Source organism: Piliocolobus tephrosceles, chromosome 7, assembly GCF_002776525.5.
Source record: "Piliocolobus tephrosceles isolate RC106 chromosome 7, ASM277652v3, whole genome shotgun sequence".
Lineage (NCBI taxonomy): Eukaryota > Metazoa > Chordata > Mammalia > Primates > Cercopithecidae > Piliocolobus > Piliocolobus tephrosceles.
Genome location: NC_045440.1, coordinates 111,606,156 through 111,633,895, shown reverse-complemented (window position 1 = coordinate 111,633,895; position 27,740 = coordinate 111,606,156). Strand labels below are relative to the sequence as shown.

Below are 27,740 nucleotides of genomic sequence, written 5' to 3'. Positions count from 1 at the left end.
CAGAAAGCAAGCCACTGACGCTTTGACCACTATGCAAAAACAACAGAAGTGGGAGCTTCTTAAAGTCAGAAAAGATTTCCTCCATTCCATCCCATTATAAAATTTTGGGAAAAATGGAACTGAACACCAGGAGAGTATGGAGGGAAAATCCCATACACAATTATTATTTAAGAAAAAAAAAAAAAAAGAAGCAAATAAACATCTACAGACAAGGAAGGCAGGCCAGGAAGATGTGCCCACAAAACAGCTCAAAATAGTAACTTCACATTTTAAAACAAGTCTAAGAACATTAAGAAAATTATTCAAGATTTTGAATAATGGTGTTTTGTGGAAGAATGTGTTCACTGGGTAACTCATAAGTTGCAATCAGAAAAGCTCAGCATTGAGGTGACAAAACGACAAAGAATTAGAGATAAAAGGAAAAATATTTCCAACACAAAGATGAAATGAAAAGGAATACCAGAGAAAAGAAACACAAGAGATAATATGCCTTAAAAGAAATAGGAAGTGGCCAGGCACAGTGGCTCACACCTGTAATCCCAGCACTTTGGGAGGCTGAGACGGGCAGATCACTTGAGGTCAAGGGTTCAAAACCAGCCTGGCCAACATGGAGAAACTTTGTCTCTTCTGGAAAAACATAAATTGGCTGGGCTTCCTGGCACACATCTGTAGTCCCAGCTACTCGGGAGGCTAAGGCAAGAGAACTGCTTGAGTCCAGGAGGTGGAGGTTGCAGTGAGCTGAGATTCCCCCACTGCACTGGGTGACACAGCAAGACTCCATCTAAAAAAAAAAAAAAAAAGAAAGAAAAGATGTAAAAAAGGAAATTTAAAAGCCATATTTTTTAAAATAAAAAAGAAATGAAGAGATAGAGACTATTAGTGAAGCTAGTAGTCTAGATAAACCTTTTCCAGCAGCTACAGACAGAGCTCTGCTTTGTATCTGCCACTGCCTTAAAACCATCCTCTTAGGCATCTTTGTATCTCTGTGACTTCACTTAATTCTTGTCACATGACAAGAAGGTGATGAGAAACTGGGGGAGCCATTCTACACAGGAAAGTCAGGGAAGACTTCTCTAACCATATTCATAGCCTTACATTGTCAGGTTAGTTTGATAATAATGTTAAAATATTCAAGCACCCATGAATCCCAGTTGTTCCCCTGTGAACTAACTACAGGCCTCCTTTCCTTTTTCTTTATTTCTTCCAAAAGGTACATGGGGTATAGTTACAGATACACCTAATTCCAGACCTCGTAGAACTCACAGTTTAGTGGAAGGGACAGATAGGTAAACAGGTAAGTAAACACAACATGACAAAGGGCATACCACAACTTTGAACAGTATTACTGTTTTCGTTGTTAACTCTTCTGCTTTGGGCCTCTGAAGTCCCTGGAAAACCCTGTTTTCCTGTTTGAATTCCAGGCTGAATATCTGCCTGGCTCCCTACATCATCTTAATATTTACTTTCTATTTTTTGGCTAGATCAGTAACTTGACTTGCATGCAATACTAGCTTAATTCCCTCATAGTCAGTTGATTATAGCATTGGCTTGAGATACATGACTTAATGTAACATGACAATTTTATTTTAAAATTACTTTCTTAAAGAGCCTGTATTTTTTGCACCAAATATTTTAAATAAATGCTAAATAAGATTTTGGCCAGATAATTTAAACTGGCTATTAGCCAAGAGAATGCATTCACTGGGTAACTGTCATTATTAGAAATCTATGCTGCATTTCAGTATCACTGTATTTCTATCATTAAGCACAATCACCAACCACTTGGTTTGGTAATCAGGCAGGGAGTGTTTATCTGTACTGCAGACATTTTTAAAGACAGATAACACAGACAGAATATTCTATAAGAGACACACAAAATTAGAAGTATTTAAACAAATACATAGGTATTTAAATTATGTTCTGAACTGGCTAGTGGTTTATATTAGCTTGTCAACTCTTCTAGCTTTACCACAATTCTTTTAGATTCCTCTGAGATACTCCCAATTACTGGAAATTGCTACCTTCCCCCAAAGAATGGGGTAGCCACATTCCAGGGCCTAGTGTTGGGGACAGATGAGAAAGAACAGTGACGGTGTCTCTTTCCCAATATCCTTCACTTCACATATTACGAGGCCTCAGAACTAGAGTAAAATTGACTGTCAATCCTAGCTTTATATGAGGTGGTAAATGAAGAAAGAAGGGGATTAAAGTTCTCCAAAGGCATCTTCTCTCCAGGTGATTCTTTAATGAGGATGACAGCAGGATTGAGGCTTCTGGAAATTCTCACACAAGCATTAGATGTAATCATAGGAAGTTCCAATAAGATCCCTCAAGAGCAAGAGAATAAGGTCAGGAAAAAGTCATCTTCTGAAGATACATACTTCAAGAAACAATAATTATTTTACAAAACGACACAGAAAACACTTAGATGTAAGATACGTATGTATTTTAATCTCATTAAACCACTCCATTAATACTTCATAACGCATCTCTATGGTCACACTTATCACACTGCAGCAGAATTCTAAGTTTTTATCTATCTGTCCCTTCTACCTACCTGTGAGTTCCTTTACATAGGAACAGTATTTTAGTCATTTTTGTTTTGTTTCGTTTTACCCTCAGAATCTAGCACTGTGTCTGGCTCAGAAGAGGGATGAAGAAAATGTGTGTTGACTAAATGAGCTGGAAATATAACGAAAGAAGGCAGACATTGAATTGTAATAGGCATCTGCATGTAGTATACAGGAAAGGTTATTTGATTAAAATGTTAACGCTATTTAGAAGTACCTGAGATATATGGAATCAGCAGATATGAACAATCTGATCACTAAAATGTGTGCACCACAGTAGTGGTAGGTATTCACTAGACTATTCCAAAACATAAGCCAATTTCTTTCAAGAACACATAGTTCTAGATATCGAGGTTTTGTGCACATTCATTTCTAGAGCATTTACATTTATTAAATACCTTTTCTTTTCTTTTTTCTTTTTTTTTTTTTTTTTTGAGATGGAGTCTTGTTCTGTTCTGTCACCCAGGTTGGAGCACAGTGGCACGATCTCAGGTCACTGCAACCCCCGCCTCCTGGGTTCAAGTGATTCTCCTGCCTCAGCCTCCTGAGTAGCTGGGACTACAGGCACATGCCAACATGCCCAGCTAATTTTTGTATTTTTAGTAAAGATGGAGTTTCACCATGTTGGCCAGGCTGGTCTCGAACTCCTGACCTAGTGATCTGCCTGCCTGGGCCTCTCAAAGTGCTGGGATTACAGGCGTGAGCCACCGTACCTGGCCTACTGAATATCTTTTATGTGCCAGGTACTGAGATGGGAACTGGAACTATAATAACAGATATTCATAGTCTTTGTTATCAAGATGTTTAGTAGGAGGAAACAACAATAACAAAAAGGGTGAATGAAAGTGTCATAGGCTCTGAGGCCAGGTACTATGGCTCGCGCCTGTAGTCCTAGCACTTTTAGACACTGAGGTAGGCAGATCGCTTGAGCCCAGGAGTTTGAGACCAGCCTGGGCAATATGGCAAAACTCCTTCTCTGCAAAAAAAAATACAAAAATTAGCTGGGTATGGTGGTGCACGTCTATAGTCCCAGCTACTCGGGAGGCTGGAGTGGGAGGGTCACCTGAGCCCAAGGAGGCCCAGGCTGCAACGAGCTGTGATTGTGCCACTGCACTCCAGCCTGGGCAACAGAGTGAAACTCCATCTCAAAAAAAAAAAAAAAAAGTAATAATAATGTTATAGGCTCTGAGATAAAAGTTCGTTGCCAGCAGAGAGCAGTAGAAGAAGAGACTGATGACTTAAAGTTTTGCTAAAGGGAAATAGAGAATAAAAAGATGCTTCATCCAAATCTTAAAATATGACAAGGCGATCAACAGGGTGAGGACAGAAGAGCATTTTAGACTGAAGAAGCTTTATTGAAGAAACAATAAACTTGGTGGCTTACTTGAGCAGAGCTTACTGTGGAAGGAGTGTAGGGTTCTGGAGAGATGAGATTCCAAAGAACTTTATTTCATGAGCTAAGAAGTTTTGACTTCATATTATACAAAATTGGAAGTGACACAGTATATTAAATTGCTAGGGCCACCATAACCAAGTACCACAGACTGGTTTGGTTTAATAACAGAAGTTTATTTTATCACAATTCTGGAGGCTAGAAGTCCAAGATAAAGGTGTTGATAGGGTTGTTTCTTCCAAGGCCTCTTCTTGGCTTATAGATGTCCATCTTCTCCCTGTGTCTTCACATGGTCTTTACTCTGTACATATCTGTGTCCTAATCTCCTCTTCTTATTAGGACATCAGTTATATTGGATTATGGCCCACCCCAATAATCTCATTTTAACTTAGTCACCTCTTTAAAGATTCTACTTCCAAATACAGCTATATTCTGAGGTACTGGAAGTTGTGACTTTGACATATGAACTTGGAGAGAATATAATTCAGCCCATTAACACAGTTAGATCTAATTTAGATCATCAAGACAGCAGTGTGGACAGATGCAAGACCAGGGCAGGGAGACCCTTTGGAAGATTATTACAGTGTTTAGTTTGTATGAGTGATGATCCCAAGGTTGATTTGGTTGTTGTTTTCTCCCTGTCATGGCTGATAATCTGAATTTGAACAAGAGACACAGAGGGAAGCATGGCAAAGGAGGATGTTAAAAGGGTCAACAGGAATACCATGTTAAGGATCAGTGGTCTGTAGGATAGAATTCAGACTCCTTGGCACAGTCCATAGGCTTCTGACAATTTCCCTCTGATCCCTCAGTGCAGCAGACTCTTGTCCTGCCACTCCACACAGTGCACGCCCTGCCCTCTAGCCATAAAACCTCACAGTCTCCAATCACACTAGGCTTATCCTCAAGGCCAAGCCAGTGCCTGCTCTGCCCGCTGCCTGAAATATTCTTTCCCCTCTTCTTAGCCAGCCAAACATCTATCTACTCAAGTAGAGGTAGTCAAATGTTGCCTTCTTCGTGAAACTCGAACGTTCTCTGGCAGTGAGGAACTTCCTCCCCTAGACTCCTGGGGGCATTCTGCCTAGACACTCTCATTTGGTGCTATGATTAGTTTACATTTTACACACTTGCTACTCTAAATTGTAAACTCCTTGTGGGCTGGGACTGGCTTCCTTTGTTTCCCCAGAGCTCAACACTGTGATCACCAAATGGGAAACTCTTCAACAAATATTTGATAAATGTGTGAGAATCAAAGCCTACACCTGTTACCACCTAGACACTACCAGGTAAAGCCTTGCCCGTGCTCTCTCTCTATGATATCTCTTTTTAACTAAAACACTAGGAAGAGATTAAAGAAAGTCAGATTTTCCAAATTTGGAGCTAAATCTCTCTTATAAAAAGAAACAAGATATTTTACAAACCAGCAAGGAAAATTCCAGGGGAAAAGCCAGGGGAATCAACAGAGTTTCCAATCTGTCACCACTTTAACCCATCTTGTAAATCACTTCCAGTTTAATTTTAAAGGACAAAACACCACTGCCTTCATGTCTTTTTCTGTTTAAGAATTTAAAAAGAGGCTCCCTTTGCCTTTCTGATCAAATCCAAGTTTCCCCATCTGGTTTTGAAGATCTTCCACGGCCTGGCTCCATTTTACCCATCCAATCCACTGTCTACACAACTGTCAGAATCACCTCTCTGAAACACAGACAGGATTATTCACTATCATACTCAAAAATACTTCAAGGCTCCTTATGACCTAAGATAATTCTCAAATTCCTCACTTTAGTTTTCTACTCTAGTAAGCCCCCATTTAATGTTGTCAGTAGGTTCTTGGAAACTGTGACTTTAATCAAAATTAAGTATAATGACACCAAGTTGTTGGGTTTATTTTCCTCATCAATGTTATAAGGAAGCAACCTTGAATGAAATGGCATTACTCGAAGACCTGCTGTACTTTGTTTCACTTAAGGTTGCAGTTTCCAAGAACTATCGACAACATTAAGTGGGGACTTACTGTAGCTGGTCCTGGTCTTTCTTGTCCAGGACATTCTCCCCTATAGACTCCAATTGTCAGCTCACTTCCTGAGTTGTCTTCACAGATATTTCTTACATTTTCCTGTTTCTGTGTCTCTACAGTGTTCAAGTTGTTCCTGAACCACCTGTACTGTTCTCTTCCATATCTGTAGTATAAATTAGCAGTCTTAATACAAAATACTTCCAATCCACTAACCTTCCCATCTGCTCTACCTCCACTGATAATCAATTCCTGTTTGGGGTCAGTCTTGAACTAACAGCACCATCTGATATAGTTAATTGCTCTTTGCTGCTTGGGCCACTCTCCTCCTTTGACTTCTAGGACACCACTTTCTCTTCTTCTTCCTCTTCTGTCTTCCATGAGCTGGCTGATCCTTCTTTAGCTTTTTTATTTGATCTGAGTTGTCCCGACCTCTACAAGTTGAAGTATCTAAGATTTAATCCTGCTCATCTCTTTTCTAAACACACTCATACTTAGATTTCATCCAGTTCCATGGTTTTCAATTTCATCAATAGGTTAAAAAGATCCAATTTTCTATCTCCAGCTCTCTCTCCTTTCCCCTGATTCCAGATTCATATGTTCCACTGTCTAATCAATATCTCCACTTGAATGTCAAAAAGGTATCTCAAACATAGTATGTCCAAAACTAAACACTTTATTTCCCTCTTCCCTAAAACTTGCATCTATCATACCCTTCCTCATCTTAGTAAATGACCCTCAGTTCTTCTAGATCTTAGAATCAACTCTGACTCCTCTCTTTCTCATACAATCCATTAGCAAATTTTGCATTGAAAATATGTTCAGAATTGCACTATGTCTACAAGTCTTTCACTGTTACCACTTTGGTCCAAGCCATAGTCATCTCTTTTTTGAATTACTTCAATAGTATCTTTACTGATCTCTCTGTCCCTGCACCCTTAACCCTCAAGGTGGTCTTTCTAGAGCTGATTATGTAAACTCCTCTGCTCAAAACCCTGTTAGTAGCTTCCCATCTCATTTAGAAGAAAACCAAAGTCATTACCATGGCCTATAAAGCATTATGACATCTGGCCAACCATTGCTTCTGAGTCCATCTGCTACCACAGTTACTCTTAGTCAGCTCTAGCATTTCTAGCCTCCTTGCTAATTCTTGCAGGACTCCAAGCACACTTCTGCTTCAGTATCTTTATACTTAATATTCCTTCACCAGGAATGTTCTTCCTCTAGACAGTCACAGGCTCTCTCACTTCCATCAGGTTACCTTTCAAATTCTACCTTATATGTCTGGGTATAGTGGCTCATGCCTGTAACCCCAGCACTCTGGGGAGGCCAAGGCAGGAGGTTTATTTGAGGCCAGGAATTTGAGATAAGCCTGGGCAACACAATGAGACCCTGTCTCTACAAAATTGTTTTTTAAAAAATTAGCCAGGCATGGTGGCACATGCCTGTCGTCCCAGCTACTCAGAAGGCTGAGGTGGGAGGATCACTTGAGTCCTGGTGGTTGAGGCTGAAGATCAAGCTGATACCATGCTGCTGCATTCCAGCCTGAGTGACAAAGAGAGACCCTGTCTCCCAAAACAAAACAGAAAACAAAACCAAACAAAAAATTCTACCTTATAATTGAGACTTTCTCTAACTACTTTATACAAATTAGCAACCTTACCCCATCATTCTCTAGCCTTTACCTTGAGTTATTTTTCTTCATATCACTTATTACCACTTAACAAAGTATATATTTGTTAATATGTTTTTATCTACATCCTTCCACTTAAATGTTGTTAGTTTTCTTTAGAGAATGTTGTTTTCCTTCCTTCTGTATTCCCTGGACCTAGAATAGTGCCTAGCATGTTGTAAGCATTTAGTTTAAATTGAATAAATTAATAATTGTCATCTATAAGACTGAAAGCTCCTGTGGCCACGGACTAACACTTATTGATTATATATTCCCAGTAACACCTAGCTTAGTACCTTGCCTATGGTAAAAGTTCAGAATGTTTGTCTAATAGAATTGCATCTTATTTCTCTCTGCTTCTCAAAGATGCTCTCTGTTCCTTTTTGGCAAGTTTTCATACTGCTACCTGTTTCCTTCCTTCCTATGCTCTACCTCACTTTTGCCTGTTTTCCTGTTTATATTTTATTACAACTTCCTGGAATTTCAGGAAACTTCACATTATAACTGTTATTTCTCAACTCTTAGAGGCCACACAGACTATGCCCCACAGTTTAGCAGCTTATACTAGCATGTAGTCTCTGCTTCATAGGCATTCTGCCTTGCTTTCCCAACAATACTGTAAATGGCATAATGGTAGAGATCATATAATACTTCCACATCATTGAAAACATACAAGGTAACATTCATTGGAAGCAATCGATAACTGTATCAACTCATCCAGAATAGTATCTCCATTTGCTTACTAGATATGACCACTCAGATATTTAATAGAGATCTCATTTTGCCTGAAACAGAACTCCTTGTTTAGTTACCCATGCATATTCCTTTGCCATTCTACCCCATATACTGGTCACCAGAAGGGACTCAGTTTCTTAAGCACAAAGTGCAGGAATAAACTTCTTAATTTTGAGATAAAAGATTCACATGCAGCTGTAAGATCAACTTGTAAGCACAGGGGAGATCCCATTTGCTCTCTATCCAGTTTACCCTAATGGTAACATCTTGCAAAACTATAATACAGTCTAGCACTTCCTCAAACTATGAAACAGAGATAACTATGTAACCCAGCAATTCCACTCCTATACATATACCTGAGCAAACTGAAAACACATGTCCACAAAAATACTTGTACATGAATGTTTATAGTAGCATTATTATTATTATTATTATTTTGAGACAGTCTTGCTGTGTCACCCAGGCCGGAGTGCAGTGGTGTGATCTTAGCTCACTGCAACCTCCGCCTCCCGGGTTCAAGTGATTCTCCTGCCTCAGACTCCTGAGCAGCTGGGATTAGAGGTGCATGCCACCACGCCTGGCTAATTTTTGTATTTTTTGTAGAAATGGGGTTTTGCCATGTTGGCCAGGCTGGTCTCGAACTCCTGAATTCAAGTGATCCCCACACCTCAGCCTCCCAAAGTGCTGGGATTACTATAGTAACATTATCTTTAATAGTCAAAAGATGCAAACTATATAAATGTCCATTTACAGATGAATGGGTAAACAATATGTAGTCTGTAAATACAATGGAGTATTATATAAATACAATGACCATAAAAAGGAATGAAGTACTAGTACCTGCTACAATTTGGATGAACCTTGAAATCATCATGTAAAGTGAAAAAAGTGGGACACAAAAGGCCACATGTTATAGGATTCCACTCATATAAGCATCTTGAATAGGGAAACCTGTACCGAAAGAAAGTGGTTGTTTAGGGCTGGAGTGAGGGGAATGGAAGGATAGAGGAGTTACCCTTAACTAAAGGGTACAAGGCTTCTTTTTGAAGTGATGAAAATGTTCTAAAATTGACTGTGGTGATGACTGCACTTATCTGTGTATGTCTATGGAACTGTATACCTTAAATGGGTGGACTGTATGGTATATAAATTTTATTTCAATAAAGCTGTTGAAAACAAAACATAAACTGCAGTAAAATAGCACAACCAGGAAAATGACATAGTTAAGATGTCGAGCATTCCATTACCACAAAGATCCCTGCTATTGCCTTTTATAGCCACCCTCACTTCCCTTCCACCCCCACATCCTCCTTAACCCTTGGCAATCACTAATCTAGTTTCCATTTCCATAATTTTGTCATGTAAAAATATTATGTAAATTAAAAAATTTAATATGTAACATTTGGGAACTAACTTTTTTTTTTTGAGATGGAGTCTCGCTCTGTTGCCCAAGCTGGAGTGCAGTAGTGTGATCTCGGCTCACTGCAACCTCCACCTCCCTGGCTCAAGCAATTCCCCTGCCTCGGCCTCCTCAGTAGCTGGGATTACAGATGCACGCCACCATGCCTGGCTAATTTTTTTGTATTTTTAGTAGAGACAGGGTTTCACCATGTTGGCCAGACTGGTCTTGAACTCCTGACCTCAGGCAATCCGCCCGTCTTGGCCTCCTAAAGTGCTGGGATTATAAGCGTGAGCCACCGCGCCTGGCTGGGAACTAACTTTTATTCACTCAGCATAATTCCCTGCAAATTCATTCAGGTTGTTGTGTGTATAGCTAGTCCCCTCCTTTTTATTGCTGAGTAGTATTTCTAGAAATTATTTTGATTTTTACTCTTCCTTATCCATCATATCCAATCCAGGAACAAGTCTTGTTGGTTCTACTACCAAAGTTCATCTTGGTTCTTATCTCTTTTCTCTACTTGTATGAATATACTTGTCTATACCACCATTAGCCCTCACCCAGTCTGAGAACATCAAACTGATCCTACTGCCTTCACTCGAGCTCTTTCGCAATTCATTTACCACACAATAGTTAGAATACATTTCCACTAAAAATCTTTGCATCAGGGCAGGCGCAGTGGCTCACGCCTGTAATCCTAGTACTTTGGGAGGCTGATGCCGGCGGATTATGAGGTCAGGAGATCGAGACTATCCTGGCCAACGTGGTGAAACCCTGTCTGTACTAAAAATACAAAAATTAGCTGGGCACGTGCCTGTAGTCCCAGCTTCTCGGGAGTCTGAGGCAGGAGAATCGCTGGAACCTGGCAGGCGGAAGTTACAGTGATCCGAGATCGCACCACTGTGACAGAGTGAGATTCCGTCTCAAAAAATGAATGAATAAATAAATAAATAAATAAACTCTACATCACTCTCCAAAGGCCTACCTCCTTCTTTCACTCATATACTCATTCAAATATTTATTGAGTGCCAACTATATACTGGGCATTGTTTAGACTTTGGAGAAGTGGTTATTATATTTAAAATAATGACAAAATCCCCAATCTTGTGGAATTAATACAATAGTCAGGGAAGAGCAAAAGTAAACAAAATAAGTAAAATATTGTAAAACAAACAAAAAAATAAAGCAGGAAAGCAAAATGAGAGGTTCTTGTAGGCAAGTTAGTTACATTTTTAAATAGACTGGTCAAGGAAGGTCTCATTGAGCAGATGACATTTGAGCAAAATATGAAGGAGACAGGAAAAGAGCTATGCAGATAACTGGGTGAAGAACATTCCGGGTAGAGGGAATAGCAAATATAACAGGATAACATGAAAGCAGGGTGGGAGTATGTGAGGAACTGAAGGGAAATCTGTGTGGCGGCGGGAGACAAGTGAGCAAGAGGGGAACATTTAGGAGATGAGGTCAGAGAGGTAATGAGTCCAGATGATCTACTGGCTTTTTAGGTCATTTAAAATACCTACTCCATCTTTTACTCGAAATGAGACAGCAAGCCTTGGAGAGCTTTAAACATAATTTGACTTTTAAAAATTCACTCTGGCTGCTGTATGAAGAATAAAGCACAGGGGGAAGAGGGGAAGCAAGGTGATTAGTGAAGAAGTGATTCCCAAAGTCAAAGCAAGAGATAGTGGTGGTTTGTACTAGAGTTGTAACTTTGGAGGTGGTGTGAACTGATTGGGTGTGAATGTGCCTTAAAGATTAGAGTTAAAGGGTTTGTCGATAGATTTCATGCACAGTGTAAAAGAAAAAGTCAATGATGATTCTAAGGTTTTGAGTTTGGGGAACTGTACAGATGGAGTGGCCACTGAGGTGAAGAGTGCAGCTGGAGCAGGTTTGGTAAGCTACATGGGGAAACTTGGTTTGGGACAAGCTCATGTTGAAATGCTGTGTACATTTGAGTCTGGGACTAATAGTCAGTGTTGCGGCTATATTTTGGGAGTTGTCAATGTGCGGACTGCATGTAAAGCCATTAGGCTTGATGTTATCAATATAGGGCATTGGTCTAGATGGGGAAGAGGTCCAAGATCCCTGGGGCTCTTCAAAATGAAAAGGCCTAAAAGATGAGAAGTAACTAGCAAAGGACATTGCAGAGTACTTAGAAAAAAATCCCATATTCCTTACCATAATCATGACCTGACCCTTGTCAAACTCTTTAACCTTACTCCCCAGTACACACAGGCCACTCAGTTTTTGAAACACACACACTAAGTCCCTTCCTGCCTCATGGTCATTGTCTTTGCTGTACTTTCCAACAAGCATGTTTTTACCCTGGCTCTAGTTTTAATCACTTCCTTCTCTTACTACAACTTTCAGCTAACTTGTTACTCTATCAGACTTTTCTCTAATTTTCTCAATTCCCATCTGAGTTTTCTCTAATCATCCTAATTAAATAGGTCCAACCCAACCATCTCCACCAAATTATGGCTCTTACTATATCTGAAAATTTTTTTCACTTATTTCTGTCTAAAAACCCACCCTCACTTTAACAATCGCTTACAAAATGATTAGCATATGCCAAATGAAAAAGCCTAGATATTCCTCCCAGTATGCAACTTCCTGGAGATCAGGGCCTTTCTCATCTTTTCCTTTGCCGTATCCCAATGCAGTCACATTGCTTCAGCAATCAATTCTGAGGTTTCAATAGTTATTAACGGAATAGACTTCAAGCCACTGACTGGTAATCGAAGGCCAGCATTAGAAAGAGAATACTGACAAACCTACAATTAGATAGAGGGAACTGGTCCCGTCACTCGCGCCTTAACGCAAAGGGGTGGGACAATCCGCGCGCATGCGTCGTTGTCCTCTGCTCGCCAGGCTAAACCCCGCCCTTTTTCTTAGCCCAGTTTTACTATGGCACATGCGCAGTACGGAATCTGTCTGTTAGTTTGTCGGCGCTACCAATAAAGTTTTAGTGAGCACCGACTCCCTTTTCTTTGGCAAGATGGCGGAGTACGACTTGACTACTCGCATCGCGCACTTTTTGGATCGGCATCTAGTCTTTCCGCTCCTTGAGTTTCTCTCTGTAAAGGAGGTGAGGGGGTCTTTGGGCTCTAGGAAGGCGTGGGGGCGGGTGAGTTGCTGAGCAAGGCCGAAAGGCGGTGTTTGTAGCGCTAGGCCTGACACGTGCGAGGCGGTCGCGAGTTTGGTTCCTGGACGGACAGTAAGGATCTTGTGGTAGTTTAGCGTCTTCTCAGTTAAGAAGCACCGCGGTATTCGGCAGTGAGGAGGAGGGAGGTTACGGAGAGAGAAAAGACGTCTCCTTCACTAACTGAGGTGTCAGTGCCAGAGGGACGTTCGCATCCGTTCTCGGAAGTTGGTGATTCGCTGGTTTCTCTAGAGAACGTTAGAGCTTCACAGGCCGGCTTCTAAAAGCAACCTGGAGTGTTGTTAGAGCTTTTGATTTTTCTTTTGGAAATGGTGGGAAGCCTGGGCTTGGCTATGGGTTTTTGTATATCGAGTCGTTTGGAGTGATTCTCTTACACTTAAAATAAGTATCTAGCGCTTTAATTTTCATCAGGTTGTGAGTTCTTTGCGTTTTCTTGTCTTTGATAAGTAGGACTTTCTAGAACAGCGTATTTCGTCGGATGGGGACGGCGCTCCCTTGCCTCCCCCCCAAAAAAATCCCCACAATCTTTAAATGTGTTTTCCAGTGTGTATATTGTACTGACTTCAAGTGATTTGAATTGGTCGTTAATGTTCAATTATCTACTCAAGATATTGTGAATAAATGTGTCATTCTGGAACATCTTTTTAAACCGTATGTCAGTCCTAAAAGTTTTATTGGACTTGAAAGTTTTGGCTAAAAGAAAATTGACATTAGTTATACCGTGAGTTTATTGGGAAATTGATGCATTTTAATAATGCAAAGTAATTTGCAATGATGAAGGAATTTTGGCCAGAAAAATAAGTGAATTCTGTTTCTGAAAGCAGACTACAATGTAAGTCTACTTAGGGAACTCTAGATTTGGGGAGTGGATTTTGTGTAGCAAAAGACAAAAAGCAATAAAACAAAAACGTCCCACAAAACCGGCTGCCAGGTGGTTGTGGCTTGTTAGGTGTAATCCTTATATTCCTATGCACCTTTTCTAAACATAGACAACTCTGAAGTTGTTGATGTTAGGTAACGGCCAAGATCATTTTCAGTAAATGTCCAAGAATGTCTTGTCATGTAAAACTTTCTCTTGAAAAGATATATTTTTGCTTTGATTCTTCTTTTTACGCCTGTATTTTAGATCTTGAGTAAAACATTCCCATCTGCATTGTTTTCTTTTCTGGAAAAGTGAGGACAGAAGATCTAGTAAAAGTGCCATATTTTGAAAGCCTTTTTACCAGCTACTTGTAGAAGTACTTCTGAACTAGCTGAACTTTATTTATTTTTGTGTTCTTTATAATTTCATTTTTTTAATGGCAGAAGGAAAGGAGGAATATGTAAATGTAAATTAGATTTTCATAGGGCTAGACGAAAACTATGAACGGCAGGCAGTTGAGAATCAGTGGGAAAAACTGCCCAATACCCACCTCTTTGGAGAAAATGTTGGTAAGATGACTGTAATATACCAAGAGGAAGACAGATGCTGGAGTATTTAATTACCAATTACTAAGTACATTTTATTCTTGGACAATACAGGGGTTAGGAATGCTGAACTCCTGCAGTCAAAAATCTGTTAGAACTTTTGACTCCCCCAAAACTTAATAATACCCCAATGTTGACAGGAAGACTTACTGAGAACATGAACAGTCTTGTGTTGTATGTGTTATATACTGTATTCTTACAATAAAGTAAGCTAGAGAAAATGGTCTTAAATTATAAGGAAGAGAAAATACACTTACTTTTTAGTAAGTGGAAGTACATCATCATAAAGATCTTCATTGTCTTCATATTGAGTAGGCTGAAGAGGAGGAAAAGGAGGGGTTGGTCTTGCTGTTTCAGGGGTAGCAGAGGTGGAAGAAGTAGAGGAAGTGGAAGGGAAGTCAGGAAAGGCAAGCACACTTGGTGTAACTTTTATTGAAAAAAAGTGCATTCGTGGACCTGTGTGATTCAAACCCTTGTTCAAGGGTTAATTGTATAGGGCCATGTAACTGTGAGAAATCCAAGATAAAACCCAGACATCTCACCACTAAAAACTTACCTATCCTTTAGAGTTGAATATTTTTGATATAAGGTAAAAAGTAATAAATGTCCAAGAGGTACTGGTAGGGTGCTATCAAAATTGAGATTCTGTTATCTTCGGTGAGGAGAGTACTTTGAGGAGGTGAGGCTTTGAGTTTTGAAGGCTAGATGGTTAGGATACAGTCAGTGATCCTGCTATGTGAGGGTACAGCAGCCCCCCAACACCCCCTTAGCAGTTTCAGTTTCTGCAATTCCAGTTACGGTCCAAAAATACTAAATGGAAAATTCCAGAAATTAGCAATTCGTAACTTTTAAATTGTGCGCCCTTCTGAGTAGTAGGATGAAATCTGTCTCGCTCCCTTGCTTTAGACTGGGACATGAATCATCCTTTTGTCCAGTGTATCCACACTGTATATGCTAACTTAATTGTTATATTTTGTTATTGTTAATCTCTTCTGCGCAGTTTATAAATTAGACTTTATCGTAGGTATGCGTGTATAGGAAAAAAACAGTAAATATAGGATTGGGGCTATCTGCAGTTTCAAGCATCTGCTGGGGGGTCTTGGAACATTTAGCTCGTGGATAAGGGGAGACTATTGTATTGCACTGAGAGAAAAACAATTTCATATATTTGTAGTACATTGGAGAATATAAGCCTCATGAGAGCAGAAGCTTCCTTGTGCTCTCAGCACGTAATATGGAGTCTGGCATAAAGGCTTTTTATGATTGTTTAATAAATGATTGAATGAATACATACTTGTTTCTCACTATTTTCATGTGAAGCAGGCCAGATAGTGAAATATTTAGGACCCTGGGCTCTGAATTGGAACCTTCATTACTTTGTCATTTAATACCTCTGTACAGTCAACAGATTCTTTTACCCTCTAACCTTTTCTCATGAAAAAATTGTGGAAATTTGATTCTCCTTTTTCATGTGAGTACTTATATAGTATTTTCAATTGTTGCTTCTTGATACGAAGTCTGAAGTATTTGCTTTCTGCCTATGAGGGCAGAATTGAGAGGCAGATGTAGATTTCAGAACAGGTCAGTAACACCTGACGGTAGAGGAGCAGGGCTATTGAATCTATTGTGGAGAGAGACGTGGCAAATTAAAAGTTATTAATAGAGTGGTGAGGAGCGGTTGCATGCTTGGAAAAGAATGTTTTTATTTAAGATTACGGTTTCTACAGCGCAAAGTGATGAGAAGTTAAGATTTTTCTGGTAAATTTTATCAGATACAACATTCATTCATAAAAGTACACAAATATAAATGTACTGGTCAATGATACATATTTTTTCAAAATGAATAGTGAATACATTTATGTGACCACCACTCATATTAATAAATAAAACATTACAGACATCTTTAAACCTTCCTCTTGACCCCTATTAGTCACTACTCACACCCCCAAAGATAAGCTGTAGTCTGATGATTCATTTTGCCTGTTTTTAATTTTTACGTCGGTGGAGTTAAGCATTTACCACCATGTACTGCTTTGTATGACTGCTTTCACTCAGCGTTGTTTGTGAGTCATCATGTTTTTAGGATAGCAGAAGTAGTTCATTGATTTTTCAGTGCCGAATGTTAGTGTCTTATGAGTATGCTGTGGTTTGTTTTCTCATTTTAACATTGATAGACTTGGCTATTACAAATAGTGCTCCTGAATACATTTTTGGAAGTGCACGTTGACTATATGCACCCATTTGTTTTGGATGCCTCAAAACAGAATTGCTGGGTCAAAAAGTATGTTTGGCTTTGGGAGATAAAAATCTTACAAAGTGGTTTTATTCCTGCCAGAAGAGTGTATGTTCCAGTTAGTCTACATCCACAGCAACACTGGTAGTGTCAGGATTTTTAAAATTTTTATTGTAATTTTTAATATGCATTTACTTATGATTAATGAAGTTGAGAACCTTTTCATGTGTTTTTTGGCCATTTCGTTGTCTTCTTTTGCGAAGTGCCTATCTTTTAGCCATTTCAATTGCATGGTCTGTCTTGTCTTACTCATTTATAGGAGTTCTGCATGTAATTTGGAAGGTTCGGTTTCACTCTTATGGCTAAATACCATTTGACCACCTTCATTTTTACTTCTTGCGGGCAGTGAAATGTTGTGGCATTTGCCTGGATTTTTCTTTCCTTGCAAAATTAAGTTCAGTACAGATTTCTCTCTTCTTTTGCTGAAGCATTTATGTCCCTGAATATTTTGTAGAATCTTTACATATTACTCAGTACACTTCATGTTGATGTGAGTTTGTATATGTATCTATTTGCTCCCTGTACTATAGGTTAAATTATGTTTTTTGGACCCTTTGCAAAGCAAAAGCCTGTTCTGACATGGTTGACTTAAAAAATCGGTGCAGTTTTTGTTTCAGCAGTGTGGATGGAGAAGCATGTTAGAGTTTATTACGAATTACCTGGATATGGAGAGGTGACAGCTATTTCTGCTTTATAGAAAAGATGGTGTGGATTTTGTTTATTTATCCACAGCCTTGCCTAGAAAAGATAAGAGATGGTTTGTAGGGACACATAAAAAATAAGATCATATAAATCAGAAGGAGGTTGGAATGTCTATAGTAATTCTCTTTATTTTAAAAATTTTAGGTAAGTAAAATACTTTTATGTCTGTAAGTTGTTTGCTTGCCATATTGCTTGCCATTATTACAAGAGGGGGAAGTTAATAGTTTATCATATTTTATAAAGTATTTCTTGAAATATATTTCCAGGTAAATTAGTCTTAGTATTAATCAGTTTATTTGGGAGACTTAAATATATTCATTAGAAAGTTATCTTCTTTTGCAGATATATAATGAAAAGGAATTATTACAAGGTAAATTGGACCTTCTTAGTGATACCAACATGGTAGACTTTGCTATGGATGTATACAAAAACCTTTATTCTGATGATATTCCTCATGGTAAGTTTTGTCATTAGAATTGAAGCTTGTCTTGTGACTTGAGGATGTGTGTATTAAAGTTTTATGATTTATAAGAGAGCTTTAGCCAAAAGACTTAATTATTACTTGAATGTTAATGTTCTTTGGGTGAGAGGTTATATAAAGGTTTCATGTCTTCTGAAGTGTATTGTTTTCTCCCTGTGAAAGATGTGGAACTACTTTAAAATATGGTCATCAGATACTTTCAGTTCATAGTATGTATCATCAAAGTTGTGCTTATGATTCACATTCCTTAGAATTATCTGAGAATGTTGCAGTTCTTGGGTTGCTACCTTTTTTAGTTACTGAATTGTGTGCCTTAGAGATTTTTTTTTTTATTTTAATTTTGAGGCATCTAGTGTAGACATTGTTCTCCAAATATGTCCCCAGGACCACCATCATCAGTTCACCTGGGAGAGCTTGTTAGAAATGCAGGTTTTTGGCCACACACCAGACTTACTTAATCAAAACTGTTAAGTGAGGCCTAGCACTCAAGTTGGAGAAGTACTGTGATACAGTGTTTTCCAAACCCTTGCTTTCTATGGTAACGTTACTTAAAAAAAAAAAAAAAAAAAAAAAAAAGTGGTTCTCTAAGTTTGGGAAATACTTCTGTGTCATTTCTTCAACACACATTACATTTTTAAAGATTCCAAGAATTCTGGCAGTAGAGAAATACAGTATACTCTGTTTAAATTGGCATTTCTCAAAATTTGATCATAAATCTTCTCCTGTGTTTGAGAAAGACTGCTCTAGAATATACTTTCTAATATATAATGCAGAAATTATTACATTAAACATAATCCACCTGTTTGACTTGTAGTTCCCTACAACAACAGTAGCTCTTCTTTAGTTTGTCATATATAAACAAAAAGGAAACTGTTTCTTAGTTTCTTTTTTCTTTTTTTTTTTTTTTTTTTTTGAGACAGAGTCTCTCACCCTCAGACAGGGTGGAGTGCAGTGACATGATATTGGCTCACTGCAGCCTCCACTTCCCAGGTTCAGGTGATTCTTCTGCCTCAGCCTTCTGTGTAGCTGGGACTACAGGCACGCGCCACCATGCCTGGCTAATTTTTGTATTTTTAGTAGAGACGGGGTTTCAGCATTTTGGCCAGGCTGGTCTCGAACTCCTGACCTCGTGATCAGCCCGCCTTGGCCTCCCAAGTTCCTGGGATTACAGGCGTGGCGCCACCGCCCCCAGCCTATTTCTTAGTTTCTTAATGAAACATTAAGGTGTTACCAGAGTTGGTTATGTGCAAGTTTTCTCCACCTTTTCATAGTATAGTAAAAGGAACAATAGAATTTGGTTTGAGAGGTTATAGAGCTGGATTTATAGTTAAAAGAGATTATTTAATGGATTTAAATTCCATTCAACCTAGTGGATAGCCTGTAATAGTAATATGTAAGCCCCTCTGAGTTTTTGTTCAAAAACTCCTGGATAATATTCACCTAAGAAAATTAAATGGGAACAAATATAAAAACACTTGGAATGAAGTTTCTGCAATGGAGAATTAAATGATAGATAATTGGGTCCTACCCTTTTTTTCTTTCACCTGTGTCACCCCAAGGCTGTATATTCTCCAGTTTCCCTTAAGAGTAGGAAGAGGATTCCCTTTTCCTTTTTGTGGCTTTGTATTACTAGAAAAAAAGAAATTAGGGATCGGGGGACATTTCTGAGTGAGTAGCCCCTGGCATGTGAATATATTGGGGATAAATAAATGTATGTATGGTTTAAATACTCTGAAAAATTTCCAGACTTTCTCATGAGTAGCACACTTTAACATGCCTTAACATTGTAGTACTCTTCTGCACTTTTAATTAGCTTTGAGAGAGAAAAGAACCACAGTGGTTGCACAACTGAAACAGCTTCAGGCAGAAACAGAACCAATTGTGAAGATGTTTGAAGATCCAGAAACTACGAGGCAAATGCAGTCAACCAGGTAAACTCTTCTTAATTTTGAATTCGAAAAATTCTCCTTTCTGGATTAATACAAATGTTAATTCAAACTTTATTCAGTATCCCATAGTAAAAGTTCACGGGTTTAAATGAGTGCTCTATTTATTTTTAAATGTTCATTTATCCTTATTTTGTAGGGGCCAGTATAATTAATAAATGTTTATATTAATGCTGTTTTTTTTTTTTTTTTTTGAAAACTTCTTTAGTACTTATCTGTACTGATTATGCTACAGAATTTCCATCTCCTATTTCCCCCTTCCTGGGGACATTTGGCAATGTCTGGAGATACTTTTGGCTGTCATAACTGGAGGGTGCCATTGGCACCTAGTGAGTAGAGACCAGTTATGCTGTTAAGCATCCTACAGTGCATAGGACAGCACCCCTCCCGCTACGCCCCAACAAGGAATTACCTAACTCAAAATGTCCATTAAGAAACGCTGTGCCATTGTGTGGTGGCTCACGCCTGTAATCTCAGCACTTGGGGAGGCGGAGGCAAGCGAATCGCTTGAGCCTAGGAGTTCGAGACCAGCCTGGGCAACATGGCAAAACCCTCTATCTACCAAAAAAATAAAAGCAACAAAAAATTAGCCAGACGTGATGGTGTACGCTTGTAGTCTCAGCTACTTGTTACTTGGGAGGCTGAGGTCAGAGGATGGCTTGAGCCCAGGAGGTGGAGGTTGCAATGAGTCAGTGTCATATCATTTCATTCCAAAGTAGGTGAGGTAATGAGACACCATCTCAGGAAAAAATAAAAAAGAAACCCTGTGCCTGAGCAATACCTAGCGCCTTAGAGCACAGGTGTATCTCGTTATAAGAGAAACCTGAGCTCACTTTATTCCTGGCTACATTCTTTCATACCCTTCCAAGCTCCATGCCCAGCCCAAGGAGGGTAGTTTTGAGCTGATAAGATTATTTTATTCCTAACTTCCCTTTACCTGGAAATAGATTTACTGTTTCGTAAGCATGTTGCCTTACTCTGACTTAGTACATGTCACAGGTAGAAGTCGTTTGGGTTATTAGAAGCATTTAAAAATAAAATCTCTTACTAAAATTGAATATTGTCATTTGAGATAAATCCTAGCTACCAATGAATTCACTTGAGGAATTGCTGGATGTTTTGCCTTGCTATACCTTTAATTTCTATGTGTTTAAACCAAATTTTTAGAGATTGGCTCTTAAGTTTTCCTTTGTGATTTGTGAAGATGTTACCAGATATTTTTAGAAAAGCAACAAATACACAATTACTGTGCCATACTATAGCATACTATACTGTACTATACTATACTATGACATATACTACACATAAATACAGTCAACTCTCTGTTCTGCATCTGTGGATTCAACCAACTGCAGACTGAAAATATTCAGGAGAAGAACCTAAAAAATAACAATACTACAATAAAAAATACAAATAAAACTACAGTATAACAACAACTATATGATATTTACATTGCGTTAGGTATAAGTAATCTAGAGATGATTTAAAGTATATGGGAGGATGTGTATAGTTTACATGCAAATACTGTGCTATTTTACATAAGGGACTTAAGCACCTGCAGATTTTGGTATTTGAGGGAGCTGGTGAATAGGGGGTAGGCGAGGTTTTGGAACTAATGCTCTGGGGGTACCAAGGGATGACTATATGCAGGAAAACACGCACACAGAGATATATATATACACACACATTACATGCATAGGCGGAGCTATATATTATACTAAACTACTTGTATGCTTTTAGAATAAGTAGTTTTAGATCTTCAGGTCACATGTAGGTGATTACAAAGGGACACCTGAAATAATCCAGTTGTTAGACTACAACAGAAAATTTAGGATGTTGTAGTTCAGTCACTCAAAGACTGGAAAGTTATGGGATCAAAGTATGAATAAGGTGAATGTAGATATGTTCACCAGTTAGTAAAAGAGGATCCTTGTAGCTTAATAGGTACTGAATTTGAGATAAATGAAAGGATCATGTGTTAAAAACTTGTAATCTTATTATACTTACAAACTACCTATTTTCAATGTGAAAACCTTTTTCTGACAATTCCCCCTTTTTAAATTTCATTGAACATATAGTATCATACTTAACACTTTCCTGGAAATAATCAGCCAGAGGACAGTGATTATATACGTGAGTGGTGTAAGTAGCGCAATACAAAATTATTCACTGTGATCCACTGCAAGTGTTTAGTTTTTGTGGAAGTTCTTCTGTGTTGGAATTTCATGTACATTTCATACTCAGTATTATAATACACCTATATTAATTTTTATGGGGACATATCTCGCCCCATTAAATCTTCAAGCAAAATTGCGCTCCCCAAGATACATTATAGCATATTTCTTCACGTGAGAAGGATAAGAAAATGTTTTCGTTTTGGAAAATGCAGTCAGGTGCAGTGGCTCACACCTGTAATCCCATCACTTTGGGAGGCCAAGGTGGGCAGATCACTTGAGGTCAGGAGTTTGAGACCAGCCTGGCCAGCATGGTGAAACTTCATCTCTACTAAAAATACAAAAATTAGTTGGGCATGGTGGTGTGTGCTTGTAATCCCAGCTACTTGGGAGGCTGAGGCAGAAGGATTACATGAACCTGGGAGGCAGAGGTGGCAGTAAGCCGAGATCACGCCAGTGAACTCCACCCTGGGCGACAGAGTGAGACTCCATCTCAAAAAACAAGAACAACGAAAATGCTCATAAGGTGGGCAGCTACCCTTGTATCCCCTGTCCCTTGATGTCTTTATTATCAGTTTGTCTTTTACCAGTCTGTCAGCATCTCAAGATAATGCAAAGCTAATTTAAGAAAAATTAAATATGGCACTTGGTTATACCTAATGATTATGTAGGGTATATAGCATAGCTGTCATGTACATGAGACGTGATTTTTTAATTTTTATTAATTATTTTGAGACAGAGTCTCACTCTGTCGCCCAGGCTGGAGTGCAGTGGCACCATCTCTGTTCACTGCAACCTCCAACTCGCAGATTCAGGTGATTCTCCTGCCTCAGCCTCCCAAGTAGCTGGGATTACAGGCACCCGCCACCATGCCTGGCTAGTTTTTGTATTTTTAGTAGAGATTGGGTCTCACCATGTCGGCCAGGCTGGTCTTAAACTCCTGACCTTAGGTGATCACCTGCCTCAGCCTCCCAAAGCCTTCCAAAGTGCTGGGACTATAGGCATCAGCCACTGTGGCCAGCCAGGCATGATTTATTAATCTTGTAAATTTGTCAGAATCATCCTTTTGAAAAATATTAACAGATTGGAAGAGGGGACAAAATTTGTATATAGGATTAGTTTCTTGTAGTTTGTACATGGTACATTTATGTCAGTCTCTATAATTAGACTATATTATCTGTTAGAAATCTGACCACAGAGAGCAAAAACCATTCTCAATAGATTACCACTAAGTAGACTACTGACCTTACTAGAAATAGTCAGAATCTTCTGGTTTTATTACGTGACAGACTTCTAAAGGCCTTACCTTAGTTGTGGTGAAACAACACTAATTTTCAATTAGAACTAAAGACATCTGAAAGTGAATTTTAAAGTTTGTAGCTCTTTTGTATACTTACTCTTTACATTCAAAACATGTAATGTCCTGCTTATTTTATTCTGGAAGTCTTATAACATTTATGTATTTATTTAAGGTGACTTTGCATAGGTGATAATTTAGAAATTGGATATGCTTATTTTGTTTTCTGTGGCCTTTAAAATACTGTAATTTTTGTTTTTTATTAGGGATGGTAGGATGCTCTTTGACTACCTGGCAGACAAGCATGGTGTAAGTGTTTTAAAAATATTTTAAAGTTGTCATGTTTTAATAATGCTGACTAAAGACTGGTTTGTACAGATAGGCTCATGACTTGGCCTAAGAATATAATTTCCAGATTCATTTATTAATTATAAAATCTGGTTCTATTTTTAAAACTTCAGTTTTTATAAATTGTTGCTGATAGGAAAATTTGTGCTTATAGCTCACCTTTAGGTAATAGAAATTCTCAAAGCTTTCATTTATTCCAGAGTTGTAATAGCTGGCAATAGTTGTTGGCATTTTATATTAGTGCCAACAGCAAGCTACGTATTATATATTATAGGGCATAGGATGCCTTTTCTTATGGATTAACAAGTAAGGCAAACAGAATTAAATTTGAATTAGAAATGTTTTGAGCAATAGAATTAGGTAATACTTTGGCCGCCTTGTGGAACACAATAGCCTTTGAAATTATCAAAGTCTTTATAAGTCCCCAGATTCACAAATAAAGAAATGTTATAAGCTTTCCTAACCATCGCTCAATCTCATTTCCCTTGTGTTAACTCAAAGCATGAGGCTTTGCATATAATTCATTATTTAAGGGGTCCGTAACCCCCAGGTCATGGACCAGTACCAGGGGGCCACAGAGCAGGTGATCAGAAGGTGAGCAAGCATTACCATCTGAGCTCTGCATCCTGTCAGATCAGTGGAGGCATTAGATTTTCATAGGAGCACGAACCCTATTGTGAACTGCGCAAGCAAGGGTTCTAGGTTGCACGCTCCATATGAGAATTCAACTAATGCCCTGATGATCTGAGGTGGAACAGTTTCATCCTGAAACCAGCACAACCCCCGTTAGTTTACTTCTTTAAATAACTCCAGAGGTCAGTTCTTTAAAAGTCTCCCAAAAGCTGCCACCAAAAATAAATACCATAATCAGAGATAGATTTTAAAATATACATTAGAAGTTGGTGAATTAAACATTCATAGTTTTGACCTCAAAGACATGAATTACAATGGGGTTTTAAAACTCTGAATTAAAGAGAACTTAATCTTTTTTTTTTTTTCTTTTTAGTTTAGGCAGGAATATTTAGATACGCTCTACAGATATGCAAAATTCCAGTACGAATGTGGGAATTACTCAGGAGCTGCAGAGTATCTTTATTTTTTTAGAGTGTTGGTAAGTATAAGTACTTGATTTTTTCTTTTTTGTCTTTTGTAGGATTCCCTTGGTTCTTCAAAATGTGTATATAGATTTGGGTCTGTTCATTAAGTTTTCAACAGTCATTTGCCAAAGAGAAATAAGTAAAGGACCACTGAAAAACAGAAACCTTGTTTCAGGGCCTCAAAATTTGGAGGGTGATTTAACTTGTCCTTGAAATCCAAAAGTAGGAACAATTTTATGATTTTTAGCATTAACAGAATCATATCATGTAATGAATTTATTATTATAATATTATACAGCACAGTGAGTGGCACATTGTAGGTGCTTAATATTGTTGAGTAAATCCATTATTCCTGATTTAATACTTTATGGTATATATATTCCTTGAACTTGTTCTAAACAACTGTGGAATCATAAGGATATGTGAAATATTTTATGCCTTAGTACTAACTTTTTTCCAGTTACCTCTGCCTTCAGCTATTAAAATATAAAGGTCAATGGTTTCTTCATTACGTGGGGTGTAGATGAGTTTAAATGGTACTATTAACCATGAAGTATCCTGTTACCTTTGGCAGGCTTCTAGATTTAGTGCTTTTGTTAGAGAAGGAGAGTTGTGTGAAGCCAAATTAAAAATCAGGCCTTGGCCAGGTGCTGTGGCTCACGCCTGTAATCCCAGCACTTTGGGAGGCTGAGGCGGGCTGATGACCTGACGTCTGGAGTTCGAGACCAGCCTGGCCAACATGTTGAAACTCTGTCTGTATTAAAATACAAAAATTAGCTGGGCGTGATGGCACATGCCTGTAATCCCAGCTACTTGGAAGACTGAGGCAGGAGAATCTCTCCAACCGGGAGGTGGAGGTTGCATTGAACCGAGATGGTGCTACTGCACTCCAGCCTGGGTGACAACAAGACTCCATCTCAAAAAACGTAAACGAAGTAAATAAAAATCAGGCCTTCAAATTGATGTACTTCGTTCTCACTCTGTCTTCTGTTTAGGAAATTGTATTAAGTGCCTTCTACAGTTATCAAAACATCCTTGTTTTAACTAGCCTCTCATTTGAGAAATTATAATTTGTTACTCACCTTGGACTAGTAAGTAGGTACTTAAAGTCTAAGATTTCTTTTTTTCTTTTTTTTTGAGACAGGATCTTGCTCTCACCCAAGTTAGAGTGCAGTGGTGCCATCATAGCTCACTGCAGCCTTGAACTCTTGTGCTCAAGAGATTCTCTTGCCTCCTGAGTAGCTAGGACTACAAGTGTGCATCACCACTCATGGCTAATTTTTAATTTTTTTTTTTCCAAAATGGAGTTTTGCTATGTTGCCCAGGCTGATCTCAAACTCCTGGCCTGAAGTGATCCTCCCTCCTAAGCCTTTCAGTGCTTTGGGATTTATAGGCATGAGTCACTGCACCCTGCCTAAGATTTTCTAGTTAATCCTAGAAGTTGGGAAAAGACCTTAAAACAGAGACCTTTTGTCTCCCAACCTTGGAAGAGTTTCTTTTTGCCTTTATTTTCTGGTGCTTTTTTCTTCACTTGTAGCTCCACATGTCGCAAAATAACGTCTCTTGGCTGCTGTCTGCGGTTATTTTCTAGGAAATTAAATTTTCATTTTGTGGGGAGGGAGAGATTAGTATTACTGATTCAGGTAATTTCGACACTTAAATTGCATAGACAGTTTCACTTTTTGAAACTCCACCATCCTTTAAATAAAAAAGATTTTCTGTTTATTTCCAACTTTGCTTAAGAAAAACAACTTTTTTTCTTGCTCCTATTTGTAGATGAATTCTTAATTTACAGATTAGCTGTGGTTCACTTGCAAGTGCACTGAAGGTAATCAGTGATGCTAAACTTGTAGTAACTTATCAAAAAATTCCATCAGTTTTACTTTGAATATTACGAGGGATTTAGGAGAGCAAAAGTTGATTACTTTGGAAATGTAAACAGCTTAAACCAGGATTGTAAAATCAGAAGCCTGGTATTATTACAGGTACATGAAAAGAGTTGGTTATTTATATCATTTGTTAATGCTGGGAGTGAATTTTGAGAATGAAGATTTAGTGTCATGTTAGAGTTCCAGCACAGTAAATTTATTGTTGCTGGTCAGTGAGTGAATGTGCCATTTTGCTAAGACATGGAAACTTAAGGTAACTGCTGGAAATCCAGATATTGAAACTCTTCTAGCATATCAACCCTTGAAAGCGGGTTGGTATGAAGAGCCAACTGTAATGACATGGAGTTTAGCCAGAGTAGTACACATGAACCTTTTGAGGATTAAAAAACTTGCTACACTGCTACAAAAAGCTTTTATTCTAACACATATAACACATTCTAGTGTTAATAATATCATCATATTTATGTAGTATGGTTTTATATTAGTCTGCAAATTTCTACAAGTGACAGGTTTGTACTTGTAGATTTAGTGAATTTTTATGTTTACTTTTTAAAAATATGAAGATACAAGTTAATTCCCCATCTTTAAAAAATTGGGGGGTTAGTTTTAAACTTTTGCATTGCCCCTAACAAATCTTGTGCTGGAACTCAACTGATATTTTGCTTAAGTGATTGAATACTGTGATATAAACACTAAATTAATATGTTTTACATGAGGAACTGTCAACATAGAGTTACTGGAAATTCTGAGAAGTTACGTTCAATTCATTTTTAAATTTTTGTCCTGTCTTGTGCCACAAAACATTTGTGTTAGATGAGAGTTTGTTGCTTCCTATTGGCATATTGGCAGGCTAACAGTGCCAAGCTTAAAAGAATAGATATCTTTTTCTTTTGATTTAGATAGCCACTACAATAAGATCTGTGTATTTGTTTGAGATTTTGTTAATAGCAAATCTAAAAATCTTGTTTGGATTTGGGATGAAAAATGTCAGTGTTTTACTTTAATTAATTTTATTTTTTGCAGTGGCCTTTTTTTATTTCGAAATACTTTTCTGGTGGTTGATTATTTTAAATCTATGGTTAGGGAAACATAAGCTA

General features: G+C 38.3%; 1 protein-coding gene across 1 annotated transcript in view; it reads left to right on the top strand.

Moving 5' to 3' along the window:
* Window positions 1-12,684: 12,684 nt before the first annotated feature.
* EIF3E (eukaryotic translation initiation factor 3 subunit E) overlaps window positions 12,685-27,740 on the top strand; it is a 46,347-nt gene continuing 31,291 nt past the window's right edge. Inside the window, exons 1-5 of the mRNA XM_023225056.1 lie at window positions 12,685-12,874; window positions 17,754-17,868; window positions 19,706-19,823; window positions 23,576-23,618; window positions 24,664-24,768. Of these exons, the coding sequence (XP_023080824.1) occupies window positions 12,785-12,874; window positions 17,754-17,868; window positions 19,706-19,823; window positions 23,576-23,618; window positions 24,664-24,768 (471 nt within the window). The 5' untranslated portion in view covers window positions 12,685-12,784. The remainder of the gene's footprint in view (window positions 12,875-17,753; window positions 17,869-19,705; window positions 19,824-23,575; window positions 23,619-24,663; window positions 24,769-27,740) is intronic.